Below are 19,407 nucleotides of genomic sequence, written 5' to 3' on the forward strand. Positions count from 1 at the left end.
TAAGATAAGGGAAATTTTATAGGTATGGGAAATTAAGGCTTAGGGGTGTAAGGAATATGTGCCAGGTCACACAGGCTATGTGGGCAGGATGTTGGACCCCAAAGCCTAAGTAAGTGCTCTTAAACCATTGAACCTGGGCATCACTACCTTCTTTTTATAGTCAACATCAGCTAAGTTAAATTAAGGTTGATACCCATATGAGAACATTTAAGAGCCTAAATAAGGCACAGAGCTAAATACAAAGTCAAGTTGTCTTTACATTTCTTGTTCTGGGGATTTAATACTTACAAAGAAACTGTAGGTCCTTTAAGTCTGTCCTATGTCTGAGCTTTAGATCTAGAGTCAACCTAAGACGTTGGGAGGAGGGGCCTAGGGTACAAGTTGCAGGAATGGTCAGATCCTGTAGCCTTGATGGTGGCTCTCTTTAGTTTACCGTTTTAGAGATTTGTGTTGCAACTTGTCAGGTGCTGACCGTATGTTGTCGTGTCTGACTGACTCTGTAGGGAGCTGTTGATGACTTAGAGCTTGGTAAATGAGAGGTGCTGAATCACCCTTTTACTTTTCCTTTGGTTAAAGCTGAAGGAATTGAAGAATCTGCAGCAACAGTACTTACAGATTAACCAAGAAATCACTGAATTACGTCCACTGAAGGCTCAACTTCAGGAGTATCAAGATAAGACAAAAAATTTTCAGATAATGCAAGAAGAGCTAAGGCAGGAAAATCTCTCCTGGCAGCATGAGCTGCATCAGCTCAGGTATGATCATCCCTGCTTTTTGACCCTTTTCTTTTAGGTTTCTTTTTTTTTTTTTAATTTTTTATTATAAAATAATTATAGTTTTATAAGAAGTTGCAAAAATAATACAGAGAGCTCCTGTGTACCTTTCATGTAGTTTCCACCAATTCTAACATCTTACATTACTGTAGTATACCCAGATCAGGAAATTACATGGGTGCAATTCAAAGACCTTCTTCAAATTTCATCAATTTTACCTTCACTCAAGTATGTGTGTGTGTGTGTGTGTGTGTGTGTGTACTTTTTCATATGTGTAAATACATGTAATCATCATGACAGCCAAGATACACAAGTGCTCCATTTCCACAAATAATATCCCTTGTGGTACTAATTTATAGTCATAATCTTATTCCCCATGCTAGTGTCCCTAACTCTGACTACCACTAATTTGTTCTCCATCTCTATCATTTTGCCATTTTTGAGAATTTTTTTTGAGTTTTTACTTAAATTCCAGTTAGTTTTTTTTTTTTTTTTTTTTTTTAAGATTTTATTTACTTATTTGACAGACAGATCACGAGTAGGCAGAGAGGCAGGCAGAGAGAGAGAGAGGAGGAAGCAGGCTCCCTGCTGAGCAGAGAGCCCGATGCGGGACTCGATCCCAGGACCCTGAGATCAAGACCTGAGCCGAAGGCAGCGGCTTAACCCACTGAGCCACCCAGGCGCCCAGAGTGTTTTAAATAGAATCCTACAATATGTAACCTTTTGAAATTACCTTTATTCACTCATCATAATGCCCTTGAGGTCCATTGACATTGTTCATATATCAGTAGTTCATTTTTTTTTTATTGATGAACAGTGTTTCATGGTGTAATGTACTACTTTAAACATTCACCCATGAGTGTTAGTTCTGATTTTGTTATTATTAATAAAGCTGCTATAAACATTTGTGTATAGGTTTTTATGTAGACAATAAATTTCTGTTTCTCTGAGATAGTTGTCCAGGAGTACAAATGCTAGGTTGTACAGTAAGTATCTGTTTAGGTTGTCAAGAAACTGTAAAATTATATTCCAGAATGCCTGTACCATTTTATACTCCTGCCAGCAATATGTGAGTGATCCAGTTTCAATATCAAATGCTATATCCTTGAGCATTTGATATTGTAACTATATTTTAATTTTTTAATAGGTGTGTCATGCAATCTCATTGTGGTTTTAATTAGCATAATGGCTAATAATGTTGAACATTTTTTGATTACTTATTTGGCATCCATATGTCCCTTTTCATGAAATGTTTGTTCATGTGTTTTATCTATTTTTTATTTGGGTTGTTAATTTTTTGCTATTGAGTTTTGAGGGTTCTTTATATGCTCTAGATATAAGTTCTCTATAAGATAGATGGCTTATAAATATTTTCTCCCAGTTTGCAGTTTATCTTTTCATTCTTCTCAATAAGATCTTTTTAATTTTAATGAAATCCAGTTTAATGATTATTTTTCTCTTTAAGCAGATTCAATAATTTCTGTTGTTCTGTCTTCAAATTCACTGATTCTTGATTTTGCATCACTTTCAGTTCTAAAATTTCCATCCAGTTCTTTATATCTTCTATTTCTTCACTGAGGTTTTCTCTATTTTTTTAAATTGAATAATAGTAACATAAGTTTCATCTGTACAACATAGTGATTCAACAATTGTATGCATTATGCAGTGCTTACCATGATAAGTATAGTTACCATCTGTCACCATACAAAGTAATTACAATATTATTTAGTATATTTCCTATAGTGAACTTTTCATTCCTGTGATTTATTTATTTTATAACTGAAAGTTTGTCCCTCTTAATCCTCTCATCTATTTTCCCCATCCTCCAACCCCCCTCTCCTCTAGCAATCACCAGTTTGTTCACATATTTATGAGTCCACTTCTTTTTTTGTTTATTTGCTCTTTGTTTTTCAGATTCCACATATAAGTGAAATCATATGGTATTTGCCTTTTTCTGACTTATTTAACTTAGCATAATACCCTCTAGGCCCATCCATGTTGTGAACAGCAAAACTTCTTTCTTTTTTTAGTTGAGTAGTATTTTCATATGTGTGCATGCATGTGTGTGTGCACACCAGATCTTTTTTTTTTTGAAGATTTTATTTATTTATTTGACAGAGAGAGATCACAAGTAGATAGAGAGGCAGGCAGAGAGAGAGAGAGGGAAGCAGGCTCCCTGCTGAGCAGAGAGCCTGATGTGGGACTCGATCCCAGGACCCTGAGATCATGACCTGAGCCGAAGGCAGCGGCTTAACCCACTGAGCCACCCAGGCGCCCCCACCAGATCTTTTTTATCCATTCATCTACTAATGGACACTTGAGTTGCTTCTGTATCTTGGCTATTATAAATAATGCTGAATATGTGTGAATAATAATGCTGTATAATGTGAACATAAGGATGCATATATCTTTTTGCATTAGTGTTTGATTTTCTTTGTGAAAATACCCAGTAGTGGAATTACTGGGTTGTATGTATTCTATTTTTAATTTTTTGAGGAACCTTCATACTGTTTTCCATAGTGGCAACACCAATTTACATTCCCAGCAACAGTGCCTGAAGGTTCCTTTTTCTCCACATCCTCACCAACACTTACTATTTCTTGTCTTTTATGATTCTGACTGCTGTGAGGTGATACCTTATTGGGGTTTTGATTTGGATTTCTCTGAAGATTATGGGGCTGAACATATTTTCATGTGTCTGTTGTCTATCTCTGTATCTTCTTTGGAGAAATGTGAAGCTTTCTCTGTTTTCAGTGTGTTAGTAATTGCTTGTTGAAGCATTTTTGTGGTGGCTGCTTTAAAATCCTTATATAATCCTCTAACATATAATTCAACATCTCTTTCATTTCAGTGTTATCTGTAGATTTTTTTTTCTCCATCAAGTCATGACTTGATGAGTGATTTTCAGTTGTATCCTGAACATTTTATATAAGACTCTTAAGTCTTAAATCCTCTGCTTTAGTAGGTTTCCACTGATACTTTACTGCTAGATGGTGGGTGAAATCCAGTGGGCTCCCTACTCAGCCTTCATTGATGCTGCAGGGGAAGAGGTGCCTTGAGATTGCCAGGAAGAGGCAGAAGTCCAGGCTCCCCACCTGTACTCCACTGACAACTGCAATTGAGGGGGAAGCAGTGCGTCATTACTGTTAGGTGAGACTAGATGACCAAGCTCCATACATGGGCTCCATTGATACCACTGGAAGGTTGTGGAGAAGGGCATTTCATTATCACTGGGCAGAGAGAAAGAGAAAAAAATGATTTCTAGGCTATTGATGTTTTTACCTCCCTTCTATCCCTATTTACCTTTCTATTAGCTTTTCTCTCTTCATCTCACATTTGAGCAATTTTAAAGAAAAGTAATTAATTATATCTCGAGTAGAAGTAAATTTTAAGGGGATGGAGAGGAAGATACTTTACTTCATGTTTAGAAGGAAGAAGAAAATGAGGACACAGGTTTGATTCCCTGACTTTAAGACCAGTTTCTTTTTTTTTTTTCAAATGGAATAAATTTTAATTCCAAGATTTCTTATACAAGAAATAAACACATTGCAAAGGGTTAATAGACCTTATAGAAACAAAACCTTTCATGTTTCCAAAAGTCATATTTTAGTTCTTTTTTTAAAATTAAAAAAATTTTTATGAGTGCTGTGACATGTGTAAACCTGGCGATTCACAGACCTGTACCCCTGGGGATAAAAATATGTTTATAAAAAATAAAAAATTAAAAAAAATTTTTATTAACATATACTGTATTATTAGCCCTAGGGTTACAGGTCTGTGAATTGCCAGGTTTACAGTTCACAGCACTCACCGTAGCACATACCTTCCCCGATGTCCATAACCCAACCATCCTCTCCCAACCCCCAACCCAACAACCCTCAGTTTATTTTGTGGGATTAAGAGTCTCTTATGGGGGCTGCCTGGGTGGCTCGGTGGGTTAAACCTCTGCCTTCAGCTCAGGTCATGATCTCAGGGTCCTGGGATGGAGTCCCGCATCGGGCTCTCTGCTAGGCAGGGAGCCTGCTTCCTCCTCTCTCTCTCTCTCTCGACTTGTGATCTCTCTGCCACATAAAATCTTTTCAAAAAAAAGAGTCTCTTATGGCTTAGGAGCTGAATATCTTTAGGACCTCTCTCTTCTGTTCTTGATCTACTTTGGGGAAATTAACTTTTCAAACATGAAAAAGCTGGAACATCTTGTTCAAGCTTTGGTTGGCTATTAGCCTCAGGGTTGACTTATTAGGAGAGCCTGGATTTATACCATAACCTTTCTCTAACCCCTTTAGCTACTGGTTTGCTTATTCTGCTCTGGTTCCTGTACTGTGTTACATAAGCAGAGTAAATGAGTTATATCCCTTTATGGCTGAATTCTATGAAGTAATCAGCTTTGTTCCTTAGGCCCTATTTTCCAGTGAGCATCTCTTTCCATACCCTAACCACCTTCCAGAAAAATGGCAGCTTGAAGCTTTTATGGAAAATTATGATCTTTCTTCTGCATTCCACTCTAATTGTTCTTGCTCATTTTTCACAGACAAATATCAAAGGAAGTGTTGAAAATCCTGTGCCTTTTACATGTAATACATGTAAATACATTTACATTTTATAATACATTTACATTACAAATTACAATTACATGTAATACAATTTTTTTTAGTTTCTAAGTTTGGGCTCTCTTTGACAAAAGTTTTGGCTGTAATCCAACTGACTTAGCAAAGCAGGGTTATTTCATAACAAGTATATGCCATTTAGAAAAGGACTGTTTTGCCTCATTTCTAGAGTGAAAGACAAATCAGATGCAATTCAAACAAAACCTTGTACTGTTGGAAAAAATAGAGACATGGGTACTATTCAAAGTGAAGAGATACTGCAGGAATTTGATTACAATCCTAATGAGTTCTTTTAGACAGTGGAGAGAGAAGTCGAACTAAAAAATGTGGCAGAGACACAGTTTTACCTAGTGCTACAAAAAAAATGAGCTGGGGTCAAACAGAAGCCTCCCTCTTGGCCAAATTTGGTGAATACAAATAGAATATATCAGCAGCTCATATTTTTTGGGTGATTATGATATGTCGGGCTCTGTGTTTGGTGTATAACATACAGTGTTTCATTTAATCCTTAGAATAATCCTAAGGAATAAATAGTTTATTCCCATTTTACCAGTGAGATTCAGAGAGATTAAGAAGTTTTACTCAGGGTCTCATGCCTCGTTTATGATAGATCCATTGTTTGAACCCAGTTCCTTCAACACTGTAAGTTGCTCTTGGTAGCATTGCATTTTTGTAACTATGATGTTAGTCTGCATCTGGCACTACCTTTCTGAAGAATTAAAGTGGTTTCCCATTGCTTACAGAATAAGATTTATTTAGCATGCTACTCATTACCCCACATGATCCAACCTCACATCTCTATCCTTATTTCCTACCTTATCCACTTTAGATACTGTCTGGTACAATTCCAAAATTCAGTATGTCTGTCTATATATTCATTTTTGTGTCTTTTGTTTAGTATGTTCCGAGAACCCGGAATGCTTTTCCATGAAATCATCTTCAGTCCTGCCAGTTGAAATCCTCTTATTAGTTCAACTTCATCATCTTGCTCTACAGTTCAATTTATAATAATATTTTTCTCTGGTGATATGTTTTTTTTACTAAATTTCTACAGCCCATAATACTGTTTTGAATATGTAATTATTCATCTCTGTATCACAAGTATTTTTTTGCCTTTGATTATTTTATGTGTTTTGTAGGATGGAAAAGAGCTCCTGGGAAACCCAGGAGAGGAGAATGAAGGAGCAGTACCTTATGGCTCTCTCAGATAAAGATCAGCAGCTCAGTCATCTGCAGAATCTTATGAGGGAATTGAGATCTCCTTCCTCCCAGAGTGAGGCCCTCAAAGTACAGTACCAAAGACAGGTGGGTAATTTCAGTGCTGGTTACTGCTCAGAGGTAACCACTACCCAGGAAGCATCAGCTTCCTGCAAGCCAAATGTCCAGCTGCCACTCTTAGGCAAGCTGTCTTGTGACTTCTGTGAGGTGGACAGAGTTCATGGAGGGAAGGGATTAAGCATGAACAGCATTAGGAGGGAATTTCATCAGTGTTTGTACCCTGGCAGGCATCCCCAGAGACATCAGCATCTCTAGATGGATCACAAAACCTAGTTTATGAGATGGAACTTCTTAGGACTCAGCTCAATGACAGCCTAAAGGAAATTCACCAGAAAGAATTAAGAATTCAGCAACTAAACAGCAAGGTAAGTGTTTCCTGCTAGACTGGAATTCAATTTCTTATTTCCATGACCAGAAGCCAGGAGGTAAGTAGAAACAGATTAAGCCTAATTTGTAGCTGTAGCATATATCAGGATACAGAAGATTTGCTTTTCTTGGGAGTCTGGGTTGCTCACCCCAAGGCATTGGACAGAGGGCTATTTCCTTTTCTGCACCCTTGGAGCATCCTTGGGAATGATTTGACGAAATCTATTCAGTAAGAATAAAAAGAAAAATCCAACTCTTTTAGGAAGACTTGTTCCCCAGCATTGTACTCCTTGTTAGTAATATTAAGGTGTCTCCCTACAAATCCTCCCAACACTTTCCTCTTGTTTCTCACCAGTGTGCAACAGCAAAATGTCTCAGGAAGGAGGAAGAAAGCTTTTCAGATGTGATTAGATAGCAGGGATAGAAGTGAGAGGTCTGTTCTTCATTTCACTTCGTTTGTAGGCTTCCTCACTGGTGTCTAATGTTCTTTAACTAAAGAAGCCATCTTTTTCCCAAATCCTAGCCATGCCCATCCACACACTCTAAGGAAGCATAGTGGGATAGATGGGATGTCTGTCTGTCTTTCTTTTTTTCCCCTTCCTTTCCTTTCCTTTCCTTTTCCTTTCCTTTCTAATTTTTAAAAAAAATTTCTTAAAGATTTTTAAAAATATTTTTTATTTAATTGTCAGAAAGAGAGAGAGCATACAAAAGCTCTCCCTGCCTCAGAGAGAGAAGCAGGCTCCCTGTTGAGGAAGGAGCCCAGTGGGGGACTTGATGCCAGGACCCTGGGATCTAGACCTGAGGTGAAGGCAGATGCTTAACCAACTGAGCCACCCAGGCATCCCTTAAATTTTTTATTCTTAACATGTTTTTTTTTTTTTTTAATTTAAATTAAATTAGCCAACACTTAATACAATATTAGTTTCAGATGTAGTGTTCAACAATTCACCAGTTACGTGTAATACCCCCGGGATGTATTTCTATATGGAAGAGCCACTTTGCCATCTCATCTCTAGAGCGAATCTCACCAAAGCATGATTAAAGAAAATTATTCTTGGATGCCTTCTCACATCTCTATTCTCTCTCCCCATTCATTCTCTGGCTTCTCTTCTTCCTTCACTGCCTCTACTCCCCTACCCACTTACAGATGATTATACTCCCTGTTGCTCTCTGACCAGTCAAAGTATTCTCGAGTGGCACCTCCCTAGTTCTACCTTCTTCAGAGGAACCCAGCTATGTTACTATATTATTATATCTATAGGTATATATAATATATTATTACATTATATTAATATTCTGTTAGAATGAGAAGGGATTTAAAAGGTCATTTAGGCTCTAGAGTACAAAAATTGGCTGTTAGGAAAGCTATGAATGTCCAAAAATTTATATACAAATTGTGTGTATGGGGGTGTGTGTGTTTTAAGTTTATCATCATGAGATCTCATCAGTTCACCAGGGATCTGTGATCCAAAAATGGTAAAGATAGGTAGGCTGTATCACAGATAGGGGAACTAAAGCCCAGAGGTATTAATAATTTGCCTAAGGTATTAGGAAGAGGTCATTCTGAGATAAATATGATAACATATTTGGAAAAGCATGGTACCTAGCTTATGTAGAAGGTATTAGATGTTAAATTTAGCTAATTCACATTGAAGTATCAGAAGCTGATAAACACCATTAACTTTGGCAGAAAAATTTATATTTTTAAAAATAGGTTTGTTGATCCAAATGAACAGATAAAACTGTAGACCCTTTATTGGGATAATTGTCTGGGAGTTTTCAAGGGGCCCCAGAGCAGCTTCTATACAGTTCTCATTCTTTCCATAATTAGATCCTACCTCAGCTTTGTTACATTTTCTCTCCTGAAAATCACTGTAAATTACTCTGGGCATTTGTCTTTTAATAATTAATCTCTATTAACCTGAGATTTAGGGCTATTAGTAGATGAGGAGGTCATTTTAGTGGGTAGAAACTAAAAATCTTTTAATGTAAATGTTTTATTGAAGTAAAACATAAAAAGCATACAAATCATAAATATACAGCTTATTTTCACAAAGTGAAGGCACCTGTATAAACAGCACCTAGATCAAGAATCAGAACATATTAAAAAAAAAAAAAAAAAAGAATCAGAACATACCAGAACTCCAGAAGTCCTTCATGTCCTTTTCTATTTACTACTACACTGTTAGAACTACAGATGCTTGGAATCATATCTTCTGTCTTACGTCACTTCATTTATATAGTGAGATGCATCCATGGTTTTGTAGATAGTATGATTTTTTTCCATTCTCATGCTATATAACATTGCATTGTAGGCATATACCATAGTTTCTCTATTTTGCTGTTAAAGGACTTCGGGGTTTTTCTAGTTTGGGACTGTTGCAAGTAGTGCAAGTAATGTTTTTACAAAACAAAATAAAAGAGATTAGAAATATGTAGGAACTATGTAATGTATAGTAAAGAGTCTAGTTTTGGGAAGCTTTTAGTTTTATGTATTTATATATTAGGTTCTGGGTCATAAAGTTATGTTTTCTTTAACAGCTTTTTTGAGATATATAAATTTAAAGTATATGAATACTACTTTGGGTCACTGTGATTCTGGGTGTGAAAGAGTTCTTTAGGCATCTCTATCACTAGAGTCATCCATTCATTCATTCATTCATTCATTCATTCATCAAGCAAATAACTATTATTTGCCTTCTGTGAGCTTGGCCATATGTTAGTATACATAGCAGCCCCTCATGGAGCATATCATCTAACGAGCTTAGAGCCTCACTCTAAATGGGTACCAGCTAATTAGGAGAATTGCTTCTTGGGTTGTAGAGTGGGATTGTTATAGATGGACTATTAGCATATAATGTTCCTCTCCAAACCATGTCCTAATTCTTTCTGTGGATGCTCAGACTGTGTATATATATTTCTGCCAGCATGGTTGGAGGTCTGTATGTAATACAAACTTAAAAACTTGTAACCTAAAACTTAAAAACGGAAAAGGAGTGACTATTGATATAATGCAGTCTAGGTTAGTCCCTCCTATTCTGTTTTCAAGTGTAGATATGATGAAGCACAACAGTTCATTAGCTAGAACTGAAGTCCGCAAACTCTCCCTTAAAGGCCCGATGGTAAATATTTTTGGCCTATAGGCTATGCTGCCACTATTACTACTTTCAGCTTTGTGGTTGTGTCACAAAAGCGACCGTAGGCAGTGCATAAACAAATAGAGCGATCATATTCCAATAAAACCTTGTTTCCAAAAAAATGTAGCAGACCCTGGATCATTGTTTGCCAACACCTAAACTATTAGGATCTGTCTAATCCGAAACAGAGTAATGCAAATAGTATAAAAGGTGGCTTATATGAGGGTGGCTTATAAGCAATTAGATTTCTCCAGTTAAGGGGATTTTGCTTCCAATGAGCTTTACAGAGCTATCCTTTCTCCTCTAGATTTGTAAAAGAAAAATAGTGTTGTATTTTTCAATACTGAGAGATTGTTTTTGCTTTTGTTTTGGGGTTGTTTATTTTTGGTTTTTTGGTACCATTTGGTGGCCAGGAAAATTAACTTGTTTGTTAGGAGATCATATTACTCTCTCAAAACCCAGTAGTTGTCATCTACCTGTCTTAAGGTTAGTATTGCTTCTCAAACATTTATATTCTTTTCTTTACTAACTGCTCATACTCCCGTCCAAAACCCATAACCTGCTTCAGTTGGGATGCCATCTCGGAGTAGGTAGAGCTCTAAACTTGGAAGCAAGAACCATGCTTGACCCCTGGTCTGTCATCTGTTAGCCACATGATGTTGGACAGGTCACTGCTCCTTTCTTTTTTGTCAATTTTTCTTCAGAAGTTAAGTTTATTCATTCTGATTTTTTATTCAGCTGTGCATATATTTCTGTTATCCCATGTGTATATCTTTTTTTTTTCTTGAAAATTTTTATTTACTTCAGCGAGAGAGAGAGAGAGAAAGAGAGAGAGAGAGCAGGAGCATGAGGGAGGGGCAGAGAGAGAGAGGGAGAAACAGACTCCCCCCTGCGCAGGGAGCCAATGCCCCAGGCCCCTGGGATCATGACCTGAGTCAAAGGCAGAGGCTTAACTCACTGAGCATGGGGATTATTATTTCTTCTCCTCCTCCTCCTCCTCCTCCTTCTTCTTCTTCTTCTTCCTTTCTTCTTCTTTTTTTTTTATAAAAATTTTATTTATTCATTTGATAGACAGAGATCACAAGTAGGCAGAGAGGCAGGCAGAGAGAGAGGGAAGCAGACTCTCTGCCGAGCAGAGAGTCCAATGCGGGGCTCGATCCCAGGACCCTGAGATCACAACCCAAGCTGAAGGCTTAACCCACTGAGCCATCCAGGTGCCCCCCCCCCATGGGGATTTCTTATTCTAGTTTTCTGTATACATCAAATGTCCTTCCCAATCAGTCAGAGTATCCAGAAAAATATATCTTCTTCTCTCTGAACATTGAGTCAACTTTTTAAAAAAAATTTTTAATTCAAGTCAGTGAACATATAGTGTATTATTTGTTTCAGAGGTAGAATTTAGAGATTTATCACTAGTTGCATCGAACCTCCAGTGTTCATTACATCAGTGCCCTCCTTAATGCCCATCACCCAGTTACCCCATCCCCACCCATCTCCCCTCCAGCAACCTACATCAACTTTTTTACACAAATATTAACCCAGAATACTTACAAAAAGATTGAACATGCATCCAGTTCCACCAGTTCCCCTTCACATAACACATACAATCCTGTAGTAGGTACTTCGGAGAGACATCTCTGGTTGTTAATGTTTCCAGATGTTAATCATAACTAGAACTTGAAACTTGACCACCTACAAGTGATATCATTAGAGGACTGAATTCAAGTCACTGTGTAGGAGCTACAGTGGGTAAATTTTTCACTCAATATAAAAAAAAAATCTTCTGTTTTTGAAATGGTGAGAGATGGCCTGGGCTGCTTAGTCAGGAAGTGACAAACCCTGATGTTACTCAGGTAGTAAAGGAAGGTCCTGTTTTGAGTGATTACAGTATTTACACCTGAGAGTGTGTGTCTACACTTGTGCTGCACTCAGTGTAGTTTCTTACACATACACAGGTGATTTAGGGTTTCTTCTGTTTCCCCTCCCCCCACCCACATATTGCAATTTCTTTTTCTACTTTCCTGGTAACTTGTAACTCTATAGTATTGAAGAGTCTGCCCAGTACTAAGGCTGTACGAATTTCTAGGTGACAAGTCTGTCTCATATAGACTTCTAAGGATGATAGTCCTTTGTTAGGAACTTCATCTTGGACCCATGCTTTCTCCGTTTACATACCTAGGATAGTTTGTGCCCTTGGATTGCTTGTGGGGCTCTGTCTTCTGGTTTCCCAGTTGGTGTACTACGCACCACAAATAAAGTTTCCTACTACTCCTCCAGAATTGTTTTCCCTTTTGGTTGGAAATTCTGAATTTCCTCACTTAGAAGGAACACACAATGCTGGTGTTACCATTATTGAAATAAAGGTCTTATATTAAAAACAATTAGAAATTTGAAATTCAGGAGCATCTTCTGAAGCACTGCTTGTTTCCTCTGTTTCAGTTCTCTCAACTGCTCGAAGAGAAAAATACCCTTTCAATTCAGCTCTGCGATACCAGTCAGAGTCTTCGTGAGAACCAGCAGCACTATACTGAGCTTTTTAATCACTGCGTGGTCTTGGAGAAGCAGGTCCAGGAGCTGCAAACGGTGAGCAAGAAGCTGGCGAGAGGCTGGGGAAGGTGTTAAGAGATTGAGCGCAATGGTAAAACATAAAGAGCAGCACAGAAGAGGCTGGTGCTGTAGGCTGATTAATTAGGTGTGATGGAGGAAAGTCAGAGAGAAGAGGAGAGCATTTGCTGAGATGGGAATAAGGCCTAAAAAAAAAGAGTGAAGGGGGATGAGAAGGAAAAACATCAGTGAAATGGTGGAAGAGAAATCAAAAAGTGAATGGGAAACAGTGGTGACTGAGGCTTTTGGAACTCTGAGTTCCAAAAGTGTGGATTTTGCTTTATGACATAAGAAAGCTATAGGAAGGGGCATCTGGGTGCTCAGTGGGTTAAAGCCACTGCCTTTGGCTTAGGTCATGATCCCAGGGTCCTGGGATCGAGCCCCACATAGATCTCTCTGCTCAGCAGGGAGCCTGCTTCCTCCTTTCTCTCTGCCTGCTTCTCTGCCTACTTGTGTTGTCTATCAAATAAATAAATCTTTAAAAAAAAAAAAAAAAGAAAGAAAGCTATAGGAAGATTTGGCCCTGGGAAACAAAAGAGGTGGGGCTGTTGACACGGTAGAGCCGGAGACTGGGAATGAGAATTGTTGTAGAGATGAATAGGCCAGGGAAGGAGGAGGTGGTTTGGGAGAGGGAATCCAACAAGGGAAGGATCACAGCAGCTTCTGGAAAATGCATGATCCTCTGCCAGAAGAAAGCAGATAAGCTTTTAAGTGGTAAGCCTTTCAGCTTTTAAGAGGAGAGATTAAAAAATGAGAATCTGGGGACCAAATCTAATCTAGAGTTTGAGGTTGGAGGTTAATCTAGAGCAGAAAATTCTCATTTCTGACTCTGCACTTGAAGAGGATGACACGTGGATCTGTTCCTCTCTGAGGTGTCTCAATTCACTCAGGTCTTCAGTGTGTTCTCATTTTGCCCACGCAGTTTCTTAAGTGCTTTCATCACCGAATGACTAAACTTACTCTCCTAGGGGCCACTGAATATGGATGTTGCTCCAGGAGCTCCCCAGGAAAAGAATGGAGCTCACAGGAAGAATGATCCTGAAGAACCGAGGGAGCCACAGCTAAGGTAGGGGAGCGGCCCACAGCCTTGACACGTGCACTCTGTGTACAGAAATGGGCCACCGTCTAGATGGACCTGGAGTCCAGTGTGTGGATTTAATATGTCTTCTTATCACCTTACAGGATTGATGCGAGGATTAAATAGTAACAATTTAATAAATTTGTAAAGTTGAAGAGTATATAAAGCAAAAGCACCAGCACACAGACAGACAGACAGACACACACACACACACACACACACACACACACCATTAATCCTATGGTATTCAAATGAAAGATATTCCATCAATCCCTAAAATCTCTTAAGGCATTTTCTGCAGCTTATTTCAACAGTTACGCTTTTAAAATGTTCCTTTTTAAAATCTTTTCCTTTTTCTATTTTTTGTGTTGGTACAAACTTCTAGACATTTTTCTGCCTTATAACCTTATGAACACTTGGAATCCCTTGTATCAGAAACTGTGTCCTGCCATCTACTGACGCTGTTTTTGTCCTTTCATTTGAAGTTTTTCGGAAGCCCAGCAGCAGCTATGCAACACTAAACAGGAGATGAATGAACTGAGGAAGCTGCTAGAAGAAGAACGGGACCAAAGAGTGGCTGCTGAGACTGCCCTTTCCGTGGCCGAGGAGCAGATCCGGCGGTAAAGTGCTGCGGGGGATAGCCTCTGTTCGCTTCTGATCCATTCTGATTACACTGTGTACAGGGACCAGGCTTGAGAGTCATTAGGATCTAATTCTCATTTTGAGATGAGTGCTGCAGCGTGTTTGGGGTCAAGACAAGCCACATTAGTGCAGCCTTAGCCCCTCTGTGGTGTCCTCTTTGGCCCTGGTGCAGAATGCAAATGTAGGCAGCCAATCACGGGCTGCCTGCCTGGGCCCCATACTGCCATTCTTGTGTTAGAGCTTCAGTTACATGGACTCTGCAGTGTATGTGCAACTTAGTGAACTTATTTAAAAGCAGCCAAATATTCTAACCAATATTTATAGACATTTCATTTGTCCTTGGCCTAGCCTATAGGCTGGGTATCGTATAGTTGACATACTGGCCACATCATGCCAGAAATGCTGTCCCTGGTCATGGCTAACCCCAAAAGCTTACCATCCAGAGGACCAGACACAGAAGGTGTACTGTGCGGTCAGCCTGGCTCTCAAAGGGAAACTGGCAGGAGGGAACGAGGCTGTGTTCTCTCAGTTTCTCCTTCCAGACTCACAAATCAGATTAAGGTGTTCTTTCTCTCCAGGAGAAAACTCTGTGACCTGCAAAGAGAGGCCAGGAGTGTTAGGCTAATGGACATCCCTTCCTTTATGTGGAGGAGTGAAGAGTTCCACCCTCCCTAGCACAATTAAAAATACATCTCTACAGGCAAATGTTTGATCAGATGTGCTGTGTTACCTGCAGCCCCTTTGATACAGTTTGTGTTTTTGTGAGAAACCATTGAGTGAATAGGGCAGCTGCTTCATTAAGTGGAGAAGTTCCACTATTAAACAAATCAGCCAAAAATGAAGAAGAAAACAGCAGAGGCTGCCATTCAGTTTAATTCCAAGAACCCCACAAAAATCTTTCTTGGATGCCTTTGCCTACCAGCCTTTAGTAAATGAAAAAGAATTTAATGCATGTTTCTCTGGTATATTGGAAAAAAAGAACATGAGGATTAGAGACAAACCTGGGTTTTAAATTCTGGCTCTAACCTTACTTTCTGTGCCACCACAGGCAAGACATTTCACCTCGTTAAGCCTTACCTTGAAGATAGTAACACCAGCGTCAAACCTGAGGGTTAAATGTATGCACAGCACCCAATCCAGCATCTCTTATGTAATAGGCATCCATGCCTAGTAGGTATCCTTACCTTTTACTGCTGCTGAAAGAAACCACTCAGCCTGCGCCCTGCTTGTGTGGGGACAGGAGCTGTGGGAGCAGCCTTTGCTGCAGGTCTCTTGGGCTACATCACATGGCAAGATGACGGGGAAAGGTTCACCTGAGCAGCTGCTTGTGCTGTGAACCAAGCCATGACTCTTTTCTTTCTCAACACAGGTTGGAGCACAATGACTGGGATTCTGCTCGGTCTCCCATCATTGGCTCCTGCGGCACTCAGGAGCAGGCACTGCTAATTGATCTTACGAGCAGCACTTGTCGAAGGGTAAGAAGGGGAGAAATAAAGAGAGGAGACTGTACTGTCACAAAGGGCTGGCTGCGTGAGGGCAAGGGGCCAAGGAAAAGGAACATGAAAATCCAGGCACTGATGGATCTCAGAGAGGAAAGGTATAGAAGGTTGGCAGAACCTAGTGGAACTGGCCAAGTGACCTTGCGGGTACTTTCTCTCGGGATACCTCTTTAGCTCCAGTGTTTGGAGGAGAGAAAGGGACATATCTCCGTAGGAGAAGACTCTCTGACTTTCATATTTTTCTTTCAGACCCGGAGTGGTGCTGGATGGAAGCGGGTCCTGCGTTCACTCTGTCATTCCCGGACCCGAGTGCCCCTGCTAGCCGCCATCTACTTCCTGATGATTCACGTCCTGCTCATTCTGTGTTTCACAGGCCATCTATAAACTGAATTCTCACCTTTTTGACCTCTCCCCTCCGAACTTGGAATTCCTCTAACATCAAAACTGTCAGTAGTAGTGGAACGGACTTCCCACTCACAGGTCCTCTCCTGAGCCCTCCACAGAAAGTGCCTGCACAGACAGAGGTGGATGTGAGCGCAAGGTAGAGCTGCAGGGACCGGCGAGTCTGCTTGCTTCTACTGCCCAGGCCTCAACACTTCCGCGTAATCTGAGGAGGCCACACAGTTGGTCGCTGAGCCCGGGATTTGTTCAGATTTTGCAGGGCCCTGATTTTTTGTGGTCCTGTAAAAAATGCTGAGGAATGTCTCTCAGAAGATGGTTCTAATAAACCTAATAATCTATGGTCCAGTATCATTTCCATTGGTACTTTCTTTGCTTCGTTTACCTTGCATTTCCTCTTGCTTCAGAGGGAAGGTGGACCTGCCATAAATGCAATTCTGGGGAACAGTAGTCACTCATAGAATGGCTGGTTAGGTCTCTTGCAAAATAGGGTGTGAGCTGAAGAACTCCCCAGGGATTTCGGCTCCCAGATCACGGGGTAGGACAGCTCTCCTTCCCTGGCTGTTCAGACATAACTGGAGTTAGAGCTATGGTCCTGGACTATTAGGATAATATCCTATCGTGTATGCCCTTGATCCCATGTGTACTGAGGTAGTAAATGGCCCTGCCTTTCTCTTCATTGAAAGGAAGAACTGGCTATGGACAGTGGGAATCAGCTTCTTATCATTCCTGTGTCATCAGGGCGTGCCTCAAATGTGAGCCCTAAAGCAGTATACTTGGAGCTAGACCTAGGTGAGACACTGCCTGCCACTGGGGGGATCTGACTGGTCTGATGACCATGCCTGGCTTCTGGTAGTACCCAGGTACTCTGCTACTGGGGACAGTTCTTCCAGTTTCTCAGCCTGTGGTCATCTGCCCTCTGTGGTAACAGAGAGCTGAGGAAAGTGGAGGGTGAATATAGAAAAGAAAAAATTTCTAAATCTAAGCCTGAGAATGGCAGCCAGGACTGAATTCCTTTTATGCCTGTTCCTTGCCTCCCCTTCCCCCACCCTTTCCTGCTGGTTATTTTCTTATTATGCACATGATGTGTTCCCTCCCTGCTCTTACCATCCAAAGAAGAGTGAAAACTGGTGGACTGTTTGATCTGCTGTGATCCTTTGTTCTGTGGTGACCAAATTCTTGGTCATAGCAACCCAGGAACTCTCCTGAACAACTGTAAAATAATAAAATTATTTTCAGAATCAAAAATTGTGGTGATGTGTACATGTGTATGAATGGATGTATACAGGAGTGCTCGTGTACAAGTGCTTGCCTGCTGGGGAAGGAAAGTAGTAGATAGGGGAATGCGGGGTGGGGCAGCCAGGAATGTATTCAGGGTTAGTAAACTCTCCCTACTGAGGCTGCCTTCTCCCTGGCCAGCACTAGTTAATGGCTGCATGTTGTCATTCTAGTCTTAGCCCCTAGACCCCAGGGTGATGAAGTGGAATGAGGAAATTCATTCCAATATGAGCCAAACAAACTGGGCCTTAGGGCCTGAGATTCATACTGTTCATGCCTGGGCCTGAGAGAATGTTTATCTGTGTATACTGAAAATACTAAGCCCCTAAGGATCCCTCTGAGTGGGAGTGGAGGGAGGGAAGTCTAATAAGGTATATAGCAGAATCAGCATTACTATTATTTTTATATTAAGTTGCTGCTTAGGAAGAGCTAACTTACTTTATTGAAGTACAGTAAGTGAATTGCACTAAGGTTTTCTGGCTTCAAAGCCCGTGCTATTTCTGTTGTACACCTCGCTGTCTCATTAGAAATGAACTTGGGACATTTGCTAAAGAGAGATAGGGTTTCTCCATGTCATCTCTGGTTAAATTCTATGGTTTCTCTAGAGAATTGTATCTGGAAGGTGGTGGGTCACAATATCTGGTCTGATTATTCCCATTTTAAAGATTTTATTTTATTTGCCAGAGAGAGAGAGAGAGAGAGTACACACAAGCAGGCAGAGAGGCAGGCAGAGGCAGTGAGAGAAGCAGGCTCTCCGCCAAGCAAGGAGCCCAATGCGGGACTCGATCTCAGGACCTCGGGATCATGACCTGAGCCGAAGGCAGCGGCTTAACCAACTGAGCCACCCAGTTGTCCCCGATTATTCCCATTTTTGACACTGAATCAGGATTCTAAATCTTCTAAAAAGGTCTTATCCCCCTGTACAAATTGTTCCTTAAAATAAAGTTTTCCTTAAAATAAAAAATTTTGGTGCTGCCATAATAAGTAGGTCATGAAGTAGGAGAGATGAAATAAACTACCACCACCCCCACCAAACTGGCAGAGAATCCTTAAGAAGTGACTGTCTTGTTATTTCTAATACAGAGATCATGTCCACTGTATCTTAGACCACTTTTATCTAGTCTCTGCTTGAGTCCATTGGGAAGTTAAAACTGAACATATCAGATCAGAATTCCGTATCAGGGTTAGGAGAGATGAGGTCCAATACAGTAACAAACACTCCCAATTTTTAGTAGCTAACCCAGCAAAGATTACTGTTTGGTTTATTTGTGTTGTCATTCTCAGCTGGGGACCCTCAATTGGTGACCCAGGCTGCCAGAGGAGCCATTCAAAAATTGAAGTTTGCCTTGGAGAACAGTGGGCACAAGAGCATGGCAAAGCTTGCACTGGTTTTAAAGTCTCCACCGGAAAGTGATGTATTTCACTTCTCACACTTAATTGGCCAGAATAAGTCAGCTGAGCAAGTCTGACTTTAAGAGGGAAGGCAGGGGACACCTGGGTGGCTGGGTGGGTTCATCCTCTGCCTTTGGCTCAGGTCATGATCCCAGGGTCCTGGGATCGAGCCCCGCATTGGGCTCTCTGCTTAACAGGGAGCCTGCTTCCCTCTCTCTCTGTCTCTCTGCCTACTTGTGATCTCTCTCTGTCAAATAAAAAAATAAAATTTTAAGAGGGAAGGCAGGAGCAGCAAATCTTGAACAGTGATACAAAATGCCACAAAGACCTTCCAACATCTGATACTATCTTGTTTTT

The 19,407-nt window shown here is 40.3% G+C and overlaps 1 protein-coding gene across 4 annotated transcripts in view; it reads left to right on the top strand.

Moving 5' to 3' along the window:
- GOLGB1 (golgin B1) overlaps positions 1-17,628 on the top strand; it is a 116,551-nt gene extending 98,923 nt beyond the window's left edge. For 3 of the 4 annotated variants that reach the window (XM_004745490.3, XM_004745491.3, XM_045088839.1), the window contains 8 exons: positions 577-755; positions 6,517-6,682; positions 6,883-7,020; positions 12,598-12,741; positions 13,731-13,828; positions 14,326-14,460; positions 15,852-15,957; positions 16,231-17,628. In XM_004745490.3, coding sequence (XP_004745547.2) covers positions 577-755; positions 6,517-6,682; positions 6,883-7,020; positions 12,598-12,741; positions 13,731-13,828; positions 14,326-14,460; positions 15,852-15,957; positions 16,231-16,365 — 1,101 coding nt within the window. In that variant the 3' untranslated portion in view covers positions 16,366-17,628. Of the gene's footprint in view, positions 1-576; positions 756-6,516; positions 6,683-6,882; positions 7,021-12,597; positions 12,742-13,730; positions 13,829-14,325; positions 14,461-15,851; positions 15,958-16,230 lie in introns of those variants that run through there. The other variant, XM_013052694.2, reaches the window with a different exon arrangement.
- Positions 17,629-19,407: the final 1,779 nt, after the last annotated feature.

The sequence above is a fragment of the Mustela putorius genome, unplaced genomic scaffold (genome assembly GCF_011764305.1).
Source record: "Mustela putorius furo isolate JIRA1106 unplaced genomic scaffold, ASM1176430v1.1 tig00003834_pilon_pilon_pilon, whole genome shotgun sequence".
NCBI classification, from domain to species: Eukaryota; Metazoa; Chordata; class Mammalia; order Carnivora; family Mustelidae; genus Mustela; species Mustela putorius.